At 31.9% G+C, this 20384-nt stretch overlaps 3 protein-coding genes across 7 annotated transcripts in view; 1 reads left to right on the top strand and 2 right to left on the bottom strand.

Annotated features, from left to right (window-relative positions):
* Positions 1–256: 256 nt before the first annotated feature.
* Positions 257–6265, bottom strand: LOC105691065 (probable serine/threonine-protein kinase MARK-A). Its single transcript, XM_012409313.3, has 4 exons — positions 5840–6265; positions 5158–5571; positions 5003–5086; positions 257–4937 (listed from the first exon to the last, which is right to left on the bottom strand). Exons 1-4 carry the CDS (start codon positions 5855–5857, stop codon positions 2709–2711), a joined length of 2745 nt encoding a protein of 914 aa, XP_012264736.2. The 5' UTR covers positions 5858–6265; the 3' UTR covers positions 257–2708.
* A 100-nt stretch (positions 6266–6365) lies between these two features.
* On the top strand, positions 6366–11174 carry LOC105691134 (protein BTG3-like). 3 transcript variants are annotated; one of them, XM_012409427.3, is made up of 3 exons: positions 6366–6499; positions 7372–8124; positions 8223–11174. In XM_012409427.3, exons 2-3 carry the CDS (start codon positions 7672–7674, stop codon positions 8643–8645), a joined length of 876 nt encoding a protein of 291 aa, XP_012264850.1. In that variant the 5' UTR covers positions 6366–6499; positions 7372–7671; the 3' UTR covers positions 8646–11174. The 3 variants fall into 3 exon arrangements, with proteins under 3 accessions (XP_012264850.1, XP_012264851.1, XP_048514893.1); XM_012409428.3 differs by having other exon boundaries at positions 6449–6593; XM_048658936.1 differs by lacking the exon at positions 6366–6499 and adding an exon at positions 6609–6826.
* A 2732-nt stretch (positions 11175–13906) lies between these two features.
* Positions 13907–20384, bottom strand: part of LOC105691098 (nephrin) — a 141396-nt gene continuing 134918 nt past the window's right edge. For 2 of the 3 annotated variants that reach the window (XM_025746168.2, XM_048658928.1), the window contains exon 18: positions 13907–20171. In XM_025746168.2, coding sequence (XP_025601953.1) covers positions 19690–20171 — 482 coding nt within the window. In that variant the 3' untranslated portion in view covers positions 13907–19689. The remainder of the gene's footprint in view (positions 20172–20384) is intronic. The other variant, XM_048658929.1, reaches the window with a different exon arrangement.

Raw genomic sequence — 20384 nt, 5'->3', positions numbered from 1 at the left:
TATATGGCATCATTATACATATAGGAACCACGAATAGTCAACTTTCACTATATTTCAGAATATGATTGCACATTGACCAGTTGCGACTCTCTCTGAATGTTAATTCCTCGAAGGAATAACAATAAAATCTGTCCTTAACATTCTGATAAACACTCTGAAAATAAAAAATTCCTTCATCGAATTGTTACTGAATTATTCTTGAAGAATGAATGTAGGTTCGATAATGAATTTTTATGTAAACGTAAGTCATTTTCAATCCCGTTTAAATATATTTTCGTGGTTTTATTTATCACGATGAGATAATATATTTACAAAGTTAATGTATATTAGTTTTTTTTTTTGTTTGTTTGCCTTTTTTTTTGCACAATCAACTTCACATAGTTAATGACTTAAATATACTCATATAGTACAATTATAATGTTCACATAGTATAATATATTTAGGAATACTGTATAGGCGTAAATTATGTATATAGGTATAACGTATAAATATACATAGTATACTATTATGTTATACGTTATTAATTCAACTATTCGATGATGTGTACTTTCGAAAATCGACGGTACCAATAATCAAAGATTCCATCATTTCTTTTTCCTTCTCTTTTCTTCCTATTCAATTGTATATCTATGTTACATACATAATATATTGGTTCACGGTGTATGGTCTAGTTGATTTTTTTAATCATTTCTTCTTCATTTCTTCAATTTTATTTCGACTCCTTCTCTTGATTGTTTTATTATATACTTTTGGTCCAACCCGATGCACGCACGAGTTCAAAGCACGACGCATATGATATACATTTCATATTTAACTACGCGACCACCGTCATATTCATCATCATTATCATATGTATACCATATGTATACCCATATACATCGATTATTACCTACCTATTCATAAATCATGAGGTAATAATCGATCAAACTGACCGCACTTGTATTTTCATACATATTAGGAGAATCAGGCAATTAAGCGCATGCAGTATTAGAGTAATAAAATATAGTGCTAATTAGTATTGACATAGTATATTTTACATTCATTGTTCACTGTTATCATCAAGATTATTATTATTGTTATTATTATAGTTATTATTATTAGCATGATCATTTTCATTATTATCAATAATTATTATGGTTTACCTTAGACCGGGCCAAAAAAAGCAACTATTTTTCCGAGTTACCTCGGAATTATTATTAGGCATAACATAAAAAATTATTCTGAAAATTTGAGCTCTTAATATCAACATTGATAGGTCTATCATCGCAATTTTCGATTTTTGACTCGTGTCTTCCAAACCATCGAAAGTCGAAAAACAAAAGTGCAAAAATAGTTCAATGTTCGAGGCACGATTGCATGGGAACGGCTAGTTTGACGACAATTTATATGGAGAGCTTTTTTGTAGAACATTTTATTCTCTACAAAAAAGGGTCCCTGAGTTATATCGCTTACCGCGATGGTTTGGAAGACACGAGTCAAAAATCCGCTCGGTAGGAAAGAATCAAAAATTGCGATGACAGACCTCTTGATGTTGATATTAAGAGCTGAAATTCGCGGAATAATTTTTTTTGTCATTCCAAATGATGATTCCGAGGTACCGTTAGATAGAAAAAATAATCGATTCCTTTTGGCCCAGTCTAGTTTACCTATTTTTTGATACCTTTCGGTATACGCTGAATTGCAATTTTTTTCCCCTGGTTGTTTTCTCTTCAGATTTAATCATCGATCGAGCATCGATTTATGCCTATCGACGGTCATTACCAATCATTTGATAATATGTTGTAATATTATTACGTCTAACACACATCCCTAAATCAGAGTTTCAATTACACCAACTGCATCTGCATTATATGCAGTCAATCTGATAAAATATATACGGTACAAGTAGAGATCATGATAACGATGTCATTAGTCATGCGCTACTTTGTTTTGCCGCTCCCACAAGCAGCGGCATTAAATAATAGATTTTTTTGGTTGATTAGAATTATTATATTCACATAATCTTATTAGTGACGATCTAGTATAGCACCGTGGTATATGTATACATACATCTCAGGGTTTCTATTAGGATGAATAATATCTTCAGTGTATACGTTTCTTTTTCTTTCTTTCCCTTAGACGCGGTTCTCAAATACCTAATTATCATCACATGTAATTATTACCTGTTCATGTTTCCCTTTTCTTCTTCCAATAAGAATGTGTGCATCGTTTGAGTTTAGTATATCAATTTTTGTATTGTCTTTTAATTTAATTGGCTCTAAGGATAGTATAATGACATCATTATATTTACTACTAGATATCACTCAAAATGCAAATTAACTAACCCACGGGGGGAAAAGTGTACTGAGCTTCAATGACGTCCGCCAATTTTTGGTCAACTTAAACGTAATTAGTAATTATATATTTAATTACCCTATACAACTTTGATGTAGCTTTACTATGGCGACATTAAAAAATGTCGAAGGCAGAGAACGAAATCTCCTAAACAGCGGTCTCCTAAACTGTAGAGTGTAGACAGCGAAAATGTAAAAAAAAAATAAAAAAACATGTTCAGAAACAGCATTAAGGTACATTTTTTGTAACCCTCGATATTTCAGATACCTTAAAACGACAAGGTCGCTGGAAATTATTGGCAAATTAGCTAGCAATAAATAACAGAGTAGATAAGGATGTTTTGTAATAACACGAATATAAAAATAAGCGTAATATTACGAAGTGAATCCCCCAGATTTTTCCTGATTCTTCGGGGGGTGATTTTTCTTGTACTCTTTTCTATATTTTTCTATTGTGATATCAGCGCTTTTTGAAGGAGATAAGCTGAGATTAGCAGGATCTAAACTAGCCGCGAGCTTAAGATACGTCTCTTCCATTTCCCTGGTTACTTTAACATCTTGAATATCCGATCCTGTAGAGTTTTCGTTTCCGGTACCCGGAATCTGAATGAAATTTGTAATAACATCATTATCGGAAACGCCCTCGTCAACCGGGGACTCGAAACTGATTAAATCTCCCAGATCCTGATCTTCCCTCGAAATCTGTTGAGTCGACACTCTCGAGTCTCGCGATCTATTTGCCTGAAGTTTACCGTTGATCATCATCTTTTTTTTCTCTTGATTAGTATTCATTGAATTTTTAATAATTTGGGGTGGTTTTCCAGCATCTTTTTTTACCTTTATAAAAGCACTACAGTTCACGCTCTTTATTGCGATATCCGTATTCGATTTATTATTCTCGGAATCGAGGAACTTCTTTTCTAAACCCATCACTCGTTGTCTCTCTATTGGTCCAGAGGCTTTTATCCATTCGGCGACTCTCTGCAGCTGACTATTATCCGGTGGTAGAACAAGTGGTGAAATATTTTCGTCGCTACTATTAGATGCGGATCCTCCAGATCTGGTTGACTTAGCTGTGTGAACGAGAGCGGTGCTAGGTCTTCCATTTCCAGTTACACCGCCTCCTCCTCCTCCTCCTCCTCCTCCCCCACTGGTGTAAAGAATCGTTTGATAGTGTCCTACGTTGTCTAACAGAATGTTATTAGACCCTGGCGTTATCCTCATTGAACATCCTCGCGGTCCAGCCGTTCTATCCTGCCAGTTCGACACCAAACTGTTGTTGTTATTATTATTATTATTATTATTGATTACGTTAGCGTTATTGAAGTTAGTTAATTTAATGGATCTATTATTCCCACGGCTCACAAGGTCACTAGATGTACTTGGTGGATCGGAACTTGAGATGACGAGGCTATCACTACTGAAACTTGGACTTGCGGTATCTAGTTCAGACTGCTGTGACTCATTTTGAACACTTCCAACCGTAGAAGACATCTGCTCATTAGCCAAGGGCTTCGGAACAAGCTCGAGAAAAGCAATGCGCGGTTTCATGAGATTAGTTTCTGATTTTGTACTGTTGTCTACCGATTTCCATATCCTGTCATTTATCACGTCTATCGTTTGACTTTCCTCACTTTTTCGACGTGATTCAAGATCAGTCAAAGACGGACTGGTCATAGTAGACGATAAGGATGTTTTCGACCACTCGTTTTTCCATATCCTGTCATTGATGACGTCGATCTGTCGCTGGGGCGGGGCTGAATTCTGTTTCAAGTCGATTAAATCAACTTCGCAAGGTACTTGTTTATATTTTGCTTTGGACTGGTCATTACCAGATTTGGAAATACGGTATCCTGAGGGACTCTGGCTGTGGATTTTCTTTGAGTTTCTAGCTGGTCCTCTTTGAGTAAGTTTTTCAAACGTAGTTTGCTTGATAGGACTAGAACCATTGGTCAAGTTTTCTACACTCTCAGTTTTAGCACTCTCCGATAATAACGTATAACCTGTTTTATAATGTCCAATGCGCATCGAGTTATTGGTTTCCTTATCTACATTAGAATTAGAATTTGAAACACAATCTTTCCTTGGTGTAACATTTGTCGATGATCTTTCATTCACATATTTTAAGCTTGTAGCTCGCTTATTGAAATTATTTAACGTCCATTCATGATCATTAACTTGCTTGTCCGGCGGATTTGTTTCTTCTTCACGATTATTACTATTGTTACTAATCATATTACATTCTAAATTCATTACATTACCCCCAGTTTGCGTTTCCACATCGTTTGTAAGGATACTTCGATGACAGGTACACGTATCACAATGTTTGGCAAAAACCCTTTCTCTCTCCCGTTCTTCCAATACTTTGGCCATTATCGCAGCTGAAACTATGTCGACTGGTGGTTTTGAGTCATCGCTGTCATCGTCATCACTGTCTTTATCGGCATTGTTGGTTTTAGTAACATTGTACACTATAGCCGTTGGAGGAAAAGTTGAAATCGGCACAGTTATGCTCTTCACATCTGGTGTAGAAGAAGCCGTGTCATTTGTCACCCTCTTTTGAGCAACATAGGTCCGTACTTTTGCTTGCATGTCAGAGGGAAGCTGTAAAAAGAAAATTTCAAATTCCAAACTTTCAAAAGGCTGGCAGATGGTTAAAATATACTTACCGAATCATATTTTTGACTGACAAAATTCGATGGTTTACACTGCAGCAATTGTATGGCAAGATTAACATCGTTTCTGTACTTTTCCTGGAAAAAATCATCAATGATTATTTTTGATTCTAATTTTGTTAATTTCATCTGAGTCATGAGCTGCTTACATTATCTTGAGTTAGCCTATGTATAGTGTAATTAGCATCAGCTAATCTGTGTGATAGAGTTGCAATGTCCTTTGTAAAGGCGCTTTTTTCTGTTTCGCATTTATCAACAATCCTAAGGAGTTTATCTTCCAAATTTTGATTAACCTTCTGGACTCTCTTATGGGCTTCATATAGTCTTGAATACTTTTCCTGCCATGTAACCATCTCTTCTCTCATAGATGCTAATTCGCCATTTGGAAACTTATCAGCCTCATTCAGAAATTGAGTCTCCATTGTCACTATGTGACTGTCTCTTTCCAGAAGTCTTTGACGCAAGTGTTCTATTTCTACATGTAGATGCATCTCGGCAGCATGATGATGTAGATTCTTATCATCATTACGGAGGCTACATTGGGCACAGATGCAACCGCATACCTGAAACAGATTTATTTTGTTCCAAGTATTAGCCTTTGAAACTATAACTGATCCATCAACTTGAATCAATTATAGATACTTTTGAGAAGTGATTGTCAATCATTTTTCCCAAAGGTGTTATGAGTCTTAAAAGTTGAGATGGATGCCTTGTGATCTATATTAATGGCAACCTTTTTAGCCATATAAAAATCTCCTAAATACGAATTATCATTTTGATATCCGTACCGGATATCGCCGTAAGATTTCTGAAGATCTATGTCGTACGTACCTTACACTTGTCGGCCATCTCTACAGTCGGATAATGTAGGAATTAGATAAATACTTGAATATGTCTTCTTCACACTTTAACCTCATAACCATCCAATGTACTGAATGACTCTAACACTCGCTTATGATAACGTTAATATATCTATGATCGTACACTGATTACAGAGATGAAAGGAAAAATAGAATTGACAATAACATCAAGCGTCGGCCATTTCTAGATATAAGTATTCTGATAATATTCACGGATAGTGTTCATGCTTGTCGATCACCTTCATGAGTCATTTTCAATGAAATGCTACTTATTTTTCCTTTAGTTTTCCGGGCCTTGTTAAAAAATCGTTTTCTGGACACTTGAGATACTGAACGCGAATCGAGTAAGTTGAGAAACTAAGAATTTGTCACAGCAGAGTATTTGGTACTTTGCTGAAAACGTTGACTGAAAATACCTGATGACTCGAAAGGCGAGAAACGATTATATCGTATTTTATATTTGCATAATCGATGGTTCGTTGATTCGATACAAATCGCGACGTAACACGTGTTAAAAGCTGTCGGTGCTGCCACAAGAATTAAATGCAGCAAGTACGTTTATTTAAAGCACACACATCGCAGTAGAGGTACTAATTTCATCCTAAGAATCGGAGGTCTCCGTCAGTTTACCGTAAGACAGATTATCGGCATAATTTTTGAAACGTATTAATCAGTCTCATTTTTCCATTTAACCTTTGAGAAAATAGTACTGGACTTCACTCGCGGTAATTTTTTAACAGTGATAGAATTTTTTTCTTTTCAAACGTAACAAAACGTTTGTTGAACTTTTATCGCGCAAGGCACATCCTGGTACAGCCAAGAATGAGCTGGCAGAATTTTTAACTTTTCTATTCGTTTCCTCTGAAGTTATTTGCCCGGACACTGTATCTTTTTCACTTATCTGTAACCAGAAATTTCGTGAGAGCATTTTTTCCCATCACATGTGGAAATATTACAGGTTCCTTATTTTTAAACGCTAAATTTGATACCGAAAATTGCTCCCTAACCTATCACAATATGCGTATATCACTATTGTGCATAACCTAGTGATTAGTCAAGAAAAACAACATATTGTTAAGATTTAGTTATTTCACACGTATTGTTAAAAAAAAAAATTTCATGTTGAGAATAGATTTTCCAACCATTGTATATAATTACTTGGCGATTGTGCGGAAATAATATTTCATAATTTCCTAATATTGAATTAAAACAGTTATCCTGCATCACGCAATAGTAGGTCGTTATGATTATGCACTTCTACCTGTACGCAATTCGTCATAAATCTGGCGTCACTGAAATTCGTAAATGCTCTTTTTTTCACGAAAAGTAATTATTGCAATTCAATATGAAAAAAATGTATTCAAAATCGCCCGTAGGATCATCTTTGATTACGTATTTTGTCTCCTACTTTAACAATGTTGCACCCAACATAAGAATTGCTGTATTAATTATCTAATTATTTGTTTTTGGCATTTTGAAATAGTTGATTGAAAAATTTTCCAGCTAATTTTTGATGACCAGCAAGTTCTGACGAGGAAGACCAGCACTTAAGAAAAACTATCCTCTCGACTATAAATTAAATTTCCAAAGATACAAGAAAAAAACCAACACGTAAAGAATAATTGGAATTTGAAAAACGTAATAAAAGTGGAGACGAGAAGCAGGAGGAGTAGAGCTCTATGTGCGCCAAATCCTTATCATCTGAAGTATTATTATCTGAATCGGAAACCGTTAGAATTTCAACAGCCAATCTTTATAATCGAATAAAAGAGTTGCTAACTTTAGTTGCCGATAAATCGAGATATGCACAACGAGATCACAGCGGCAGTGCTATTCTTAGTACAGCTGATAGAAAAAAACGAAAAATTTAGTCCCGATCAATTGAAATGTTTTGAAAGAAGACTCGTCGAACTTTTAATGGAAAGATTCAAGAATCACTGGTTCCCAGACAAACCTTTCAAAGGACAGGGATATCGTTGCATCCGAGTGAATACCCACAGCCGCAGAGATAAAACACTTGAAAGTGCAGCAAGAGCAGCAGGCGTCAAATACGAAGACCTCTCTTTACCTGTTGAACTCACGCTTTGGGTTGACCCAAACGAGGTATGCTGCCGATTTGGCGAGAGCAAGGGATCATATTGCACTCTTGCATCTTTTGATGATAAGGAGAATTCCATCCCCATATTAAAATTTGGACGGGAAAATGGCAATACAAATAAGGAAGCTGGGATGGCCGAAGATTCTACAAAAGCCCAGGTAACTTCATTGAAATAATTGCAATATCTTTCCATTTTCTATTCACACATGTATTCAGAGCCATAAATCTTACCTCGATTTTTTTTATCTTTGTCTAGAAATCCCTAATGGCTCCCAGCATCACAGGTGATCATCATACCAACAACAGTTTCAGTAATGTCAATTCCAAGTCGAAGCCTCTGAGTAATACCAACCAAAATCAGCAACATTCAGCATCATCCTTGTCCTTGGCATCATCATCAACAGGTAGAAAACGTAATTTGCATAGCCCCGCAAGGGTTTCTCACTCTAATAAAAATCGTTCATGGTTCAACCACTCTTTTGGAATGGGTTATGGTCCCCATCCAATGAGCCAGCCATGGTACAACGTAATGCCTCCTCCATTCATTGGTGGTCCTTCTCCACCTCCGTTCATGGGTCCTAGAGGTAACAAATGGTCACACCCCCCGCACTCCTCATATCCAGCCCCAGGTCCTTCCAGATTCCACCACTGGTCCCCAAAAGCTGCTCTCAAAGTATAACACCAATGTGTTAATGATTTCAATTTCAGCGTATAGGTTACATTATATTGTGACATGTAAGACATTTGCCTGGTTCCTCGCTAGCCTTGCAACTACTGTTCAAGTTTATTTTTTCTTTGCCAATCCACAACAAAATAAGATCAGTTGGCAGTCTTTGATAGAACTTGCAGCCTTTTTACGTTCTTCTTATATTTCTAAATTCCGGTTATACTGCAGGGCTAACGAACGTTCAGCAATGTCTTCGGTTCATACATATACATATATCCTTACGAAATGACCAAACGCGATTAATAATACCGTGTATAATAATATTATAATGAACGAAACCCATGATCGAAATTCGATTGTATAGATAGTGTTTCAAAAAGTTTTTTTGCTTTCTCATAACTGTCTATTATTATAAATTGTTCTCCTTTATTGTCGTTAAATATTTTTGAAACATTTTCTAGACAGGCTAACGATTTTTAAACTATAATTAATCGATGCTAATAAACCTTATACTTGCATTATGTCATATCTCCTATATATTGATTCATTAATTAATTATAAAATGAATGATATATTTGAATAGTTGAATTATTAATTATATTAGATGTGTTGTTTATTATCTGAATATTATCATTATTAGTTGGAAGAATCGTTCGATTGCAATGTATTGTACTTTTTTTTTTCTTTCTTTAACTTTATTCGAGATCGCATTGGGAATGGCGAGAGTTATTCAAATGTTCACGATAATGAAAAATAAATATAAATAAATAGTCCATATTAACGATGCGGAGTAGTGTCAATCATGAACAAATACATATGTATATAATATCTAATATTTATATTCTTCTATTCTAACGTACTGTACCATATAATTGTGAATATCATTTGAGTCACACATAATGATACTAATTTTATTTATATAAATCGCTAATAGCATAACTCACACTACTACTATATATTATCTTGGATCAATTGAGTATTATTCGATTATTTTTAATTTCTTTTTTCCTTAGATTCTGTACTTTTTTCCTCTCCTTTTCTCTTTATCTACTAAAAACCGTATCTGCATTTTAATTTCATGGTGCAATTATTAATTTATCGTCATAGTAGATAGGTTCGGTCATTATTAATGCTTTTATAAAATGATGATGATGTTGATGATAGAATAAATGACGATAATAGTCATAACAATACTAATAATAATATCAGTAGTAATAGTAATGATAAATTTCATAGCAATATGAATTTATCTATAATAGGAACGTACCGATATTAATTATAGCAAGCGGAAGCAATCTCAAATGCATTTTTTCCCCTTTGCTTGTCTAACATAGGCTTATCATTACAGATGAAACTATCAGGTATAATATTTTATAATATATATTTATGTATCTGTTGACAACGATTGCGACTAAATAGTAATATATATAAATATATCTAAGAAAGAAAACAAAACAAAACTGACGATAAACGAAACACCTTGGAGTATAAAACGAGCTGTAAGATTTGATAAGAAGAAAGAATATGAAAAATGAAAAAAAAATTTGTAAAATTCTCTAAATAATCATTCAATTCACAATTCATTATTATCATGGCTGCAATTTTGTACATATTTACACGTACCATTACATTATATACTAGCCAATTAAAACACAAACGTATTCATATTTTTCTCAATTCTTTTTTGTACAAAGTGAATACCTAGGTCGACAAAAAAAGATGAATAAATTGTGATAACAATAATAATTATTTAATTTAATTTCTATTCGACAATTGTGATGAATTGACACAAGTAAAAGCGAAAGAAGGAAAGAAATAAAACTACATTGCAGTCCTACGAAATACAACAGTGAACGTTATATTTTTGACTAGCGATAATATCATAGAAAATACCTATATATGTTATCAATACCGATGATAATAATAAAAATAAGATATTAGTCCCAATATGGGTTTCTATGCAGCACAGAATTTCATACCATACATAACACTAAAAAAAAAATTGATAAGTTTCATTTTTTGTACAAATTTTTCAACGCTTAATATTCATAAATATACATAGATACGTGTAGCAAGAAGAAAATATAGTTAAAGGGAAAATCTAATATGAAATAAGAGAAAAATGAGTGATGGAAAAAATTATAATAATGATAATAACAATGATAATAATGATTAATCGTTTATGGAGCTCAATAAATATGACATGGTATTTGAGGTAATAAAATATAACAATTATGAATGATTATGATTTCTAAAAATGTTATTTATATCTATATTATGTTATGCATTATACGTTATATTTTATATTAAATTAAATTATATATATAACATATATATATATACATAAATATATTGAAAAAAATAAAATACGAATGAACATAATTTGTAGCTACGACGAAAAAATAAAAGTTAATTAATATCTCGATTATTATTACTATTGATGTTATCGTTACATACGGATCCATGCATAATACAATTATTGTATTAATAATAATGTATACACTATTCAAGAAAATATACATTGATATGTTAAAACTATAATTGTGGACTGTAATTTTATTCCAAGTGGATAATATCTTGAATATTTTTCTAAAATAAAAATGGAATTTGGACGTTGTCGATTCAAAAATAAATACTTATAAAAAAAGACGGATTTTATACAATAAAATATTAGCAACGAATTCGGACCTAGTTTTTTATACCTATTCCTATAGAGTAACGAATTCAGAATTCTACCTCTTAGCAAAGAAATGTCTTCACCCGGTATAAGGTTTGTGGTTCTGTAGTCGGTTGTGGCAATTCTCTCGGGAATACAGACAGAACAGTTAGTTTTTACAGATTTCCTTTTGATAATTACATATCACGCAGTCGTCGTGAAACATGGATAAATGCTTTCAAACGTCAAAGGTATTGAAGTACATATATATTTTTCTATCCATAAATAGCTGTGATAAATCAGTAAAGTTTTTTTCCGCAAGAATGGTGAATCATGGCATCCAAATAAAAAAATACTAGGATATGTAGCAGACACTTCTTTGGCGGAGCCAAGTCTGAACATCCCAGTCATCCAGCTTACAATCCGACCGTTTTTCCAACATGCACGCTCCCTTTCCTACCTATAGATAGGGGCAGACTTCTCTTGAGGCTAAGGGACCAAAGCGAACTTCTTGCCGAAGACAATCTTCCAACATCCATCAAGTTACCAATAATATTCAGTAGAGAAGTTGGATGCTAAACAGACGTAAATTGAATACTTACGAAGTTTTGGATAAAACTTTCGTGAGTTGTTTTTATTTTCGAAAAAATGCGGTGGGGTAGATTCCGCAACGCAAACCACGATATTGGGAGCATCATCTCTAAAAACCACTAGAGATCAGGCATGTGGACCAGTCTTAGTGCACCACCCAGATGTTTAGACTTTCCAATTGTTTCCACGGTTTTAAGTCCATAAAAACCAATGAGCATTCGATTGATTTCACCGGCATTAAGAAAAACATATTCGATAATCTACTCGTATTTCTAAAAACACGACAAGAATTCAAAGTCACCAAAGCAAATAGACTTTTAATATTTCTGATGAAGTTGAAAACCTATTTATCTTTTTCTAGACTGATTGTGAGCATTATATTTTATCTGCATCGTACAACAAGGGTATCCGAGCAGTTAAAAGTTCGATCTTGGAAAAAGTAGAAAAAGTTGATGTAGTTTCAGTAGAAAAAAACTTCCCTGGATTGAAAACTATAGATGATTTAATAATTGTTATGCCGACGTCTTTTCCCGATTACATATCAATGATAGAAGAAGTGACGAGTAGTCTTAACTCCGCCAACATTCGCATCCACTTCGAGCGGACTATTGATTTCAAACAGTTTCAAAACAGTTTAACAGTTTCAAATTCTGCAGAATAAATTACCTGTAATATTTTACCCACATTTTGATGAAATTCTGCATATTGTCTGTGTGTTAGTAAATTTCATGAGTCCATGCATCACGGAAACTTCACAATGAGTCTGAAAAAGGTATCAAGCGTTATTAAAATGATCAGCAGTTATCTAATGAAAAATACAAATTAATTTTTTTATATAATCAATTTTTAATAATTATTATAGAAAAAACAATTTACAGAGGGTTGTCTTTTTTTATGAATATTCTTTCCTTTTTTTCTCTCATATCTTTTCTTTTTTGTAACATATATTGCTAGTCGACGAAATATATTTATATTTATATATGTATAGATTTACTATATCATATATACGTATAAAACATCACACATATATATAATTACATCTTAAGAATGAAAATAACAACTAATTGTTTAAAATTTTCGCTTGTTGATGAACATGTAGGTGTGTATGTGTGTGCGTTTGCCCGCGTGCGTGCATTGTGTTACATGTACATTGTACGTGTATACTAGAGTGGTCCTTGAAGATGGTGATTTTTTCAAATTGTTAGACTTATCTTTCATACGGTTTCTATTACGGAAAAAAATCCCCTGGAGTTTAAGCTCTTAACTCTAACGGGAACAGGTGCCGCACAATTTTTCACAGCCGTTTTCAATCTACTGGTAATTTAATGTAGTAGTATTTAATCAAATTTTGAACGAAATTTAATCAATTGATATCAGCATTTATTGAATGTTAAAATCAGGCAAAAAATGATTAGTTATACACATTTGGCTATCTAAGATGTCGGTTAGAGCATTACAAATATTTCCAAATATGTAGATACAGGAGCGAAAATTTCTTTTTTCAAATCACAAGAAAAAATTGTGTGGTACGTGATCCCGTTGTAATTGGGAGCTCAAACTTCGGAGGAATTTTTTTTTTCCGTAATTGAAACGTTTGAAAGATTGGTTTAAAAATGGAAAGAATTAACGTTATCAAGGACCACTCTGGTGTGTACGTATAACGAGTATGACGCCTTAAACATAAAAAAAATCTTATATTCGAACAATATACTGTATATATTTATAATATATGTATAATTATACCGGTAAGTATGTGTATTTATCAATATTTAATTTTATTTTCTTAATGATTATAGCAATAATAATAGCAATAATAACAACTATACCTAATTGAAATAGTGTGTTCATACATATTCATTTTTTATACAATAATCATTCAAATTTGTTGATTTATATTCCTTACAATTCGTATTGAATCATTCACATGACAATGAAGAAGAAAATAATGTCAATAATTGCAATAATCATACCAATATCGATGATAATGATAATAAATTCATATGAATTGCAAAACGTGTTTTTTTTAAATCTATTGTCGTTGGTTTTCTTCGACAATGAATCCTTCACTATAATTGTGTGATATAAATTCCATTCAACTCATTCGCTCATTCTTGCATTTATTTCTTCGTTCATTCATTTCTTTCTTCATTTTCTCGTCGCGTGTGTGATATACATGATACTATGTTTAGCCCTTCAACGATAATTTATTTCAATTTATTTAAGAACATACATATAATAATGTATTTATCGATTAGTTTCATTTAATATACTTTGGTTTCGAACAATTTTCAAGGACTAGTATGTATGTAACATTATTCTGCACTCATTCACAACTTTATTTAATTGATTATGACATTAATTTAATAACATACATGAAATCTCTTTCCTCTGTCATAATTTTTCTCTCAAAAACAGAGTTGATACCAATAATGAAAATCGTTACTGTCGTTATTGTTACCATTATTATCAGTACCAGCATTATTAGTATAAAAAAATGATACCACTGCACAAATCGACCGAATCGAGTATGAACTAATTTACACGGTGTTCCAACCGGTCTCAGACTTACCACCATGTATTGAATGTTAATAATAAATTTGAAAACTATATAAATATTACGAAGGTGATAAAAGGGTGGAACAGATCGTTCGTCAGATTCCGTTCAGACATGTTTTGTTATCAATGTTGTTATTATTATTATTGTTATTAATATTGTTAATGTTATCATTATGATTGGAAATATAATATACGTATAGGTATATGATAATTATGTAATTTAGAATAATGAGAATGTAAAAATACTATATGTTATTTACAGTTACAATTAATTGATTAATTGATTAATAATAATAATAATAATGTGTAATATTAGGTATTCAGATATAATCAATACTAATTACATATATATATATATTATTCTGTCAGTTTATTTATGCCATGTACGTATGTATGTACTCGTGTATCCATTATACATAGTATATTTATAACTACACAAATATATGATACTTTTGATTTAATCAGAGAGCTTTTCAGGATCACTAAGAACGGAAGAAAATATAATTGAACAAAATTCGTTGTTTATTACATGTCATTTATTCGTTATTCGATTTTATATTATTTATTTAACTATTTTTTCAATCTACGTTAATCATTTGTTGAGTCACGCTTATCATTTTTTTTGTTGCGATTTATAGTCTTATCCCAATTCGTCAATCATTTTTATCGATAAATGATTATACATATACAATAATCAAACAATCAATCAATCGCTTCATTCGTACATTCTTGAATTTCAATATGTGGGTATACGGTATACATATATTGTACACAATATATAATTATATATAAATTTAATTGGCACAGTGTAATGGAAGCGGTAAATGTGTAACTGCAAATGAGCAAAACAGCAGACATGTTTATTATTCTCTCTCGATTTTTATACATTTCTTTTGTTTCTTTTTTTTTAGATATAGGTAGGTTAATTGGTTTGGCTTTGATTATTTATACGAGTAGAAAAAAAGTTATCATGCAGATGTGTATATTTATATATCAATAACAATGTCAGTTCTTCTCTGTTTTGTATCATTTTTTTATTTGTATAATTAGTTTCATTCATATAAGAAAAGCTCCCGATTATCTTTTCTTTTTCTTTTAATAATATTCATGTAGTGTACGAATATACGTTGTATAGGTATGTAAAAGCATATGTAAGTATATAGGGACATTTCGCGCCAAATCGACCTGACTCTTTGTCAGAAATTCATCTCTACATGGTTCGATGAATAATTTAATCGGAGTGGGGTAAAAAATGTTATCACTTTTATCGAGAAATTTGTGGCGTAATTTTCGAAAAAACTGTAGCTAAGTCCCTGCATTGTCAGTATTGAGACAACGATTCTGAATCATTTGAGAAAAAAAGAAATTAAAAATGGCGACGATCAAAGCCAGGTCAACTAATTGGCGTGAGATGACCCGTATAATACGACATAGTTCTGCGATAGTAATTTGATATATTCCAATGGTTTTTTGATTTCATTTTATTTCATTTATTTATTTTTTCTCTCCTCTGTACGTACGATGATTGTATGTGTATTTCTTCGTGTTTGCTCATTTCTTTTAATGTGCTTGAGATTACTGGTTTTCGTTCTCACTTCACTCAATTATTTTATCGTATCTATCTAAGAGAATTACATATATTTACATTATTTACATAGAAAAATTAATTATGTTGGAGTAATATAATTTATATATTCATTCACGTTCATTTGAATTATTATAGTTCCGAAATTTTGTCATTCATTTTTTTCGAATTCATTTTTTGGTTGTCCTTTTTTGTAGTTGTTTTTTTTTTTCTTAATTGTCTCAGTGATTGTATCATAGTATATAATTTATATATAATTAGGATTGACTATTTAACCCTAACAATAATCAACGAAACAATTATGGATTGTTGTTGTTTTTGTTGTTGTTATAATTATTGTTATTATCATCATTACTGTTACTATAATTATTATAACCATTATATCATTGTTATTCATTAATTTCAATAATATACATATTATATGTAAAATATGGAATATCGCGCGGTGGCGAGACATATAATATATAATACATTATGTAGGCATTATGTCCATCTCCAAGGTACCATTATGGACGAAGACCGATTATCCGAGTTTAATTCTTTTTTTTTCATATTTTGTTAATTTTTTCTTTTTAATCATTTTCATTATAATAATTATAATAACTTATCTATAGCCACTTGGATGAGCAAATACTTTGGAGATTACATATTATCATAATAATTATTATTATTTTTAATATTATCGTTAACATTAACAATACGTATTACAGTGTTTATTTTTATTTAAAATTTTTTTTTAATTTTCTCGTTTTTTCCGCGTTTTCAATGAATTTTAATTTACGACTTCGCAAGTTATGATTAATCATTGTTATCATTATCATTAATATTACGAGTGTAATAATGATGCTATTGTTATCATTATTATTATTGTTGTTATAGGTATTAATATTATAAATTTTTTTTCATTCATCTCCTATAATTCATCAATTACAAATATAAAACATGTATAATATGTAAATAGATTACTCTTAATATACACTGCACATACATAATGCGCGTGAACGGGTTTTTTTCTTTCGTTTTTTTTTTAACTTTTATTAATTTTTTTAATCTTTTATCGTTTTTCTTTTCTCTAATTGAGCATACGGTGATTTTTATTTAATTATTCATTTTTTCAGACACAATAATCATCAGTCTAAGTTGACCTCTGCGCAAGTATTTTTGGGCAATTTTATTTGATTTCTTTCCTTTTTTTCCTCTTTTTTTCCTTTTTTTTTTTTATAAAATATTCGGTCAACAATTATCAAGATATTAAGCCTGCAGATTCTATGAAATTCTATTATCCTCATCAGTATCACTAGCATTATTATTATTACAATTGTCATTGATAATTTTGCTATACCCTTTTCGTAACCATCATTTGAATGAATATTGGTACTTTCAATATCCATGGTAATAAAGATTATCGACGAATGTTACAACAATAAGAATAACAATAGTAAAATTAGTAATAATAATAGTAATGATGATCTGATGCTATATCAAATGGTATCATATTGGATATAGCGATATACTTGATAATAACGTGCTAACTTTTAATACAAACATTATCAATAAAATTCAAAAATTTTCAATAATTAATACGATGTAACCATTTATACCTGCATAACTTAATTATTTTACATTAATCATAAGCCTCGTGACACGTACAATATGCACATGTTATATTTGTATACCTATAGGTATAATTATATAAATACATGAAATATATATAAATATGTAATTATACCTATCGATAAATCATTATATCACTCGTTTAACGATTGCAAACGACTGAAATAATTGGCCATATGTACAGTATATACACATATACTTACATGTTTGTGTACAATAAACGTATAGTGAAAATTCCTACGTTCGATTTGGTAGGTATATTGTATGTACGTAGTGCACATAATATCGTTAATGAACGCAATCATCGACATCGTTGTGACACCAATTGTAGGTAACGATAATAAAATCATATCATTTCAAAAAATAATTATGATTATGATAATAAGAATAATAACAATGATAATGATAGAAATAGGCCAATTGTTATAGTTCAATTTAATTTCTTTCAGAATTTTTTTTTTTTTCATCGAAAATATAGGTATATACATGTGCAATAATTAATATATGTACTAAAGATACGTACAATTATACTTTTTGATAAAGAAAATAATAGTGATAGTAATAATGATGACGATAATGATAATGATAGTAATAATTATGATAATAAAAATGATTACCGTTTCAACGCTGAGCATTATACCGATATTATACAATTATATCCTAGGTGAATCAGGTATTATTAATAATAATAATTAGTACATTATAAGACCCTCATATAATCCATTTGAATTATTTCGCGGAGCTTGAAAAACATTTAGGATTATTTTATGTATTTGTATGATTTATAATAATTTTTTATTATTTTCAATTTCATTCATCGATCATATCATCATAATTATAATACTAATAGTAATAGTTATAAATACTATTTCTAAAAATGATAATAATGATAATATTAATGACAATGATAATCATGATAATAGAAATTTTCTGAAAATAAATGCAATAGAAAATATACATTATACGATATAGTACTCTAATTATAATACTTAGTCATTGTCGTTCATAATATTTTAATTTTCATTATAATATATATTTGATGACTATCGATGTAATTATCATCCTTTTTATTATTATCATTAATATCATTTTCATTTATTTTAGTCTATACCTCGGAATTGGCTCTCATAATTATAATATTTAATTTTGTCTTTTAAATAAAATATTATTTACATCTGAGATACTAATTATTTCATATACCTTGAGTACGTATGGATCATCAGCACCTAACTCATAGATATATGAAATTCGAATGGAACACAAAAGAGATTTAATGAGAGAATTAAAAAGCAAGGAGAGGATATAATAATCGTAAAATTAAAATATAATTTATGTATATATGTATATATATATATATATAATATCTATTTTGACTTATCTACCTATCGTCCTTTCGATGGGATATATTATCATTTATCACTGCTTATGCATAAACCAAAAGAAGCTCACTTACTTGTCACTCTTCTCCTTCTCGTCGACTAATTATCGTCATGGCCATGCAATTTCGGGGACGTCGATATACACAGTCAGCTATTGTGTTTCTGAACAGATAATAATGAGCCCACCTCGCGACTTTGAGACACTTTCGAGTTATTCCTCGAATTGTTGAAATCACATGTTAATCAAACACTATGATCTCCTCGTGACCGTTGGCACGATGGAGATGCGACCGTAACTTCAACTTAGGTAGACCGATAATCCAGTGATTACTCGCTAAATGTAACTTGACCTTGCACGAACTTGATTGCCTAGTTTTTCAAATGTTTAGCTTTCAACGTGGTTTGATCTTTTCTCATAACTCACAGGCGGGTACTCTCCTCTGAATCTTCGTCGTCTTCGTTATTGGGCTCGTTTTTGTACGATAATTCGTTCAATTCTTCTCCATCTTCCAACTTGTTAGTTCGATGTAAATCTTGATTTGTTTCTAATATTCGGCGTACTTGTAATTGCTGTATATCTAATAAATTCGAAGCACTTTGATCAATAGTCTGTGCGTTGATTGGCAATAACGAATTATTACCATCGTTGTGAAAATGTTGATTATTAATTAAATCTCAGACAAGATGTCCGTCAATGTCCGAATAGGCTGGGGTTGAGGTGAAAGTAGACAGTGGGTGCCCGTGGGAATTTCCTTGGACGGGGACCGCACGTGCAAACGTAGCTGGCGGGGGGGGTACCGAAGGGGGTACCGGGGACTTTGTTCCTGCAGTCATAACAGTGACGTCTGGGGGGGGGACTGGGCGAGGGAGGGTCCTGTTCCTGGTCAGCGTTCCTCCCCCGACCTGGACCGTGTTGTGCGGCGTACTGCTGTGCTGTTGAAGATGATGGTGATGATGCGGATGATGTCCCACACCTTGCAGAGAACCCAATGACGGGTAATACGTACCCAGACCCGGATCCCCGCTCAGTATTGGGGCCGGGCTGGGATTTCCTTCATATCCCAAATACCGGCCATTGTCCATTTCCACACTGTAAAAATTCACGTCTGACGCCGGCGGTGCTGGACTCGGATTCCCTATGTAACTCGATTTTGAGACTGAAATAAACGAAACAACGTACAATTTTTCACAGTGGTTTAGTCTTTCTCGTTGTTAAAAGACTAGGACGAATGCTCTCAGAAGCGAATCAAAGTATCCCCGATGAGAATCATCATTGGATTGTTTTATTCGCTTTTTCAGTTCATACAACATATTTCTATATTCTGGCAGCTTTTTTTTTTTGTTTTTACTCTACAGAAGCGCGCCGAATG

The sequence above is a fragment of the Athalia rosae genome, chromosome 7 (assembly GCF_917208135.1).
Source record: "Athalia rosae chromosome 7, iyAthRosa1.1, whole genome shotgun sequence".
NCBI classification, from domain to species: Eukaryota; Metazoa; Arthropoda; class Insecta; order Hymenoptera; family Athaliidae; genus Athalia; species Athalia rosae.
Note: the sequence above shows the minus strand (reverse complement) of the source record. Positions and strands in the feature narration are given on the sequence as shown.

Coding starts and splice junctions, on each gene's coding strand:
- LOC105691134 (XM_012409427.3), top strand. CDS start 7,672: ATGCACAACGAGATCACAGCGGCAGTGCTATTCTTAGTACAGCTGATA. Junction 8,125..8,222: donor AAGATTCTACAAAAGCCCAG/GTAACTTCATTG, acceptor ATCTTTGTCTAG/AAATCCCTAATGGCTCCCAG.
- LOC105691065 (XM_012409313.3), bottom strand. Junction 5,087..5,157: donor ATAGGCTAACTCAAGATAAT/GTAAGCAGCTCA, acceptor GATTTTTTCCAG/GAAAAGTACAGAAACGATGT. Junction 4,938..5,002: donor TCAGTCAAAAATATGATTCG/GTAAGTATATTT, acceptor TTCTTTTTACAG/CTTCCCTCTGACATGCAAGC.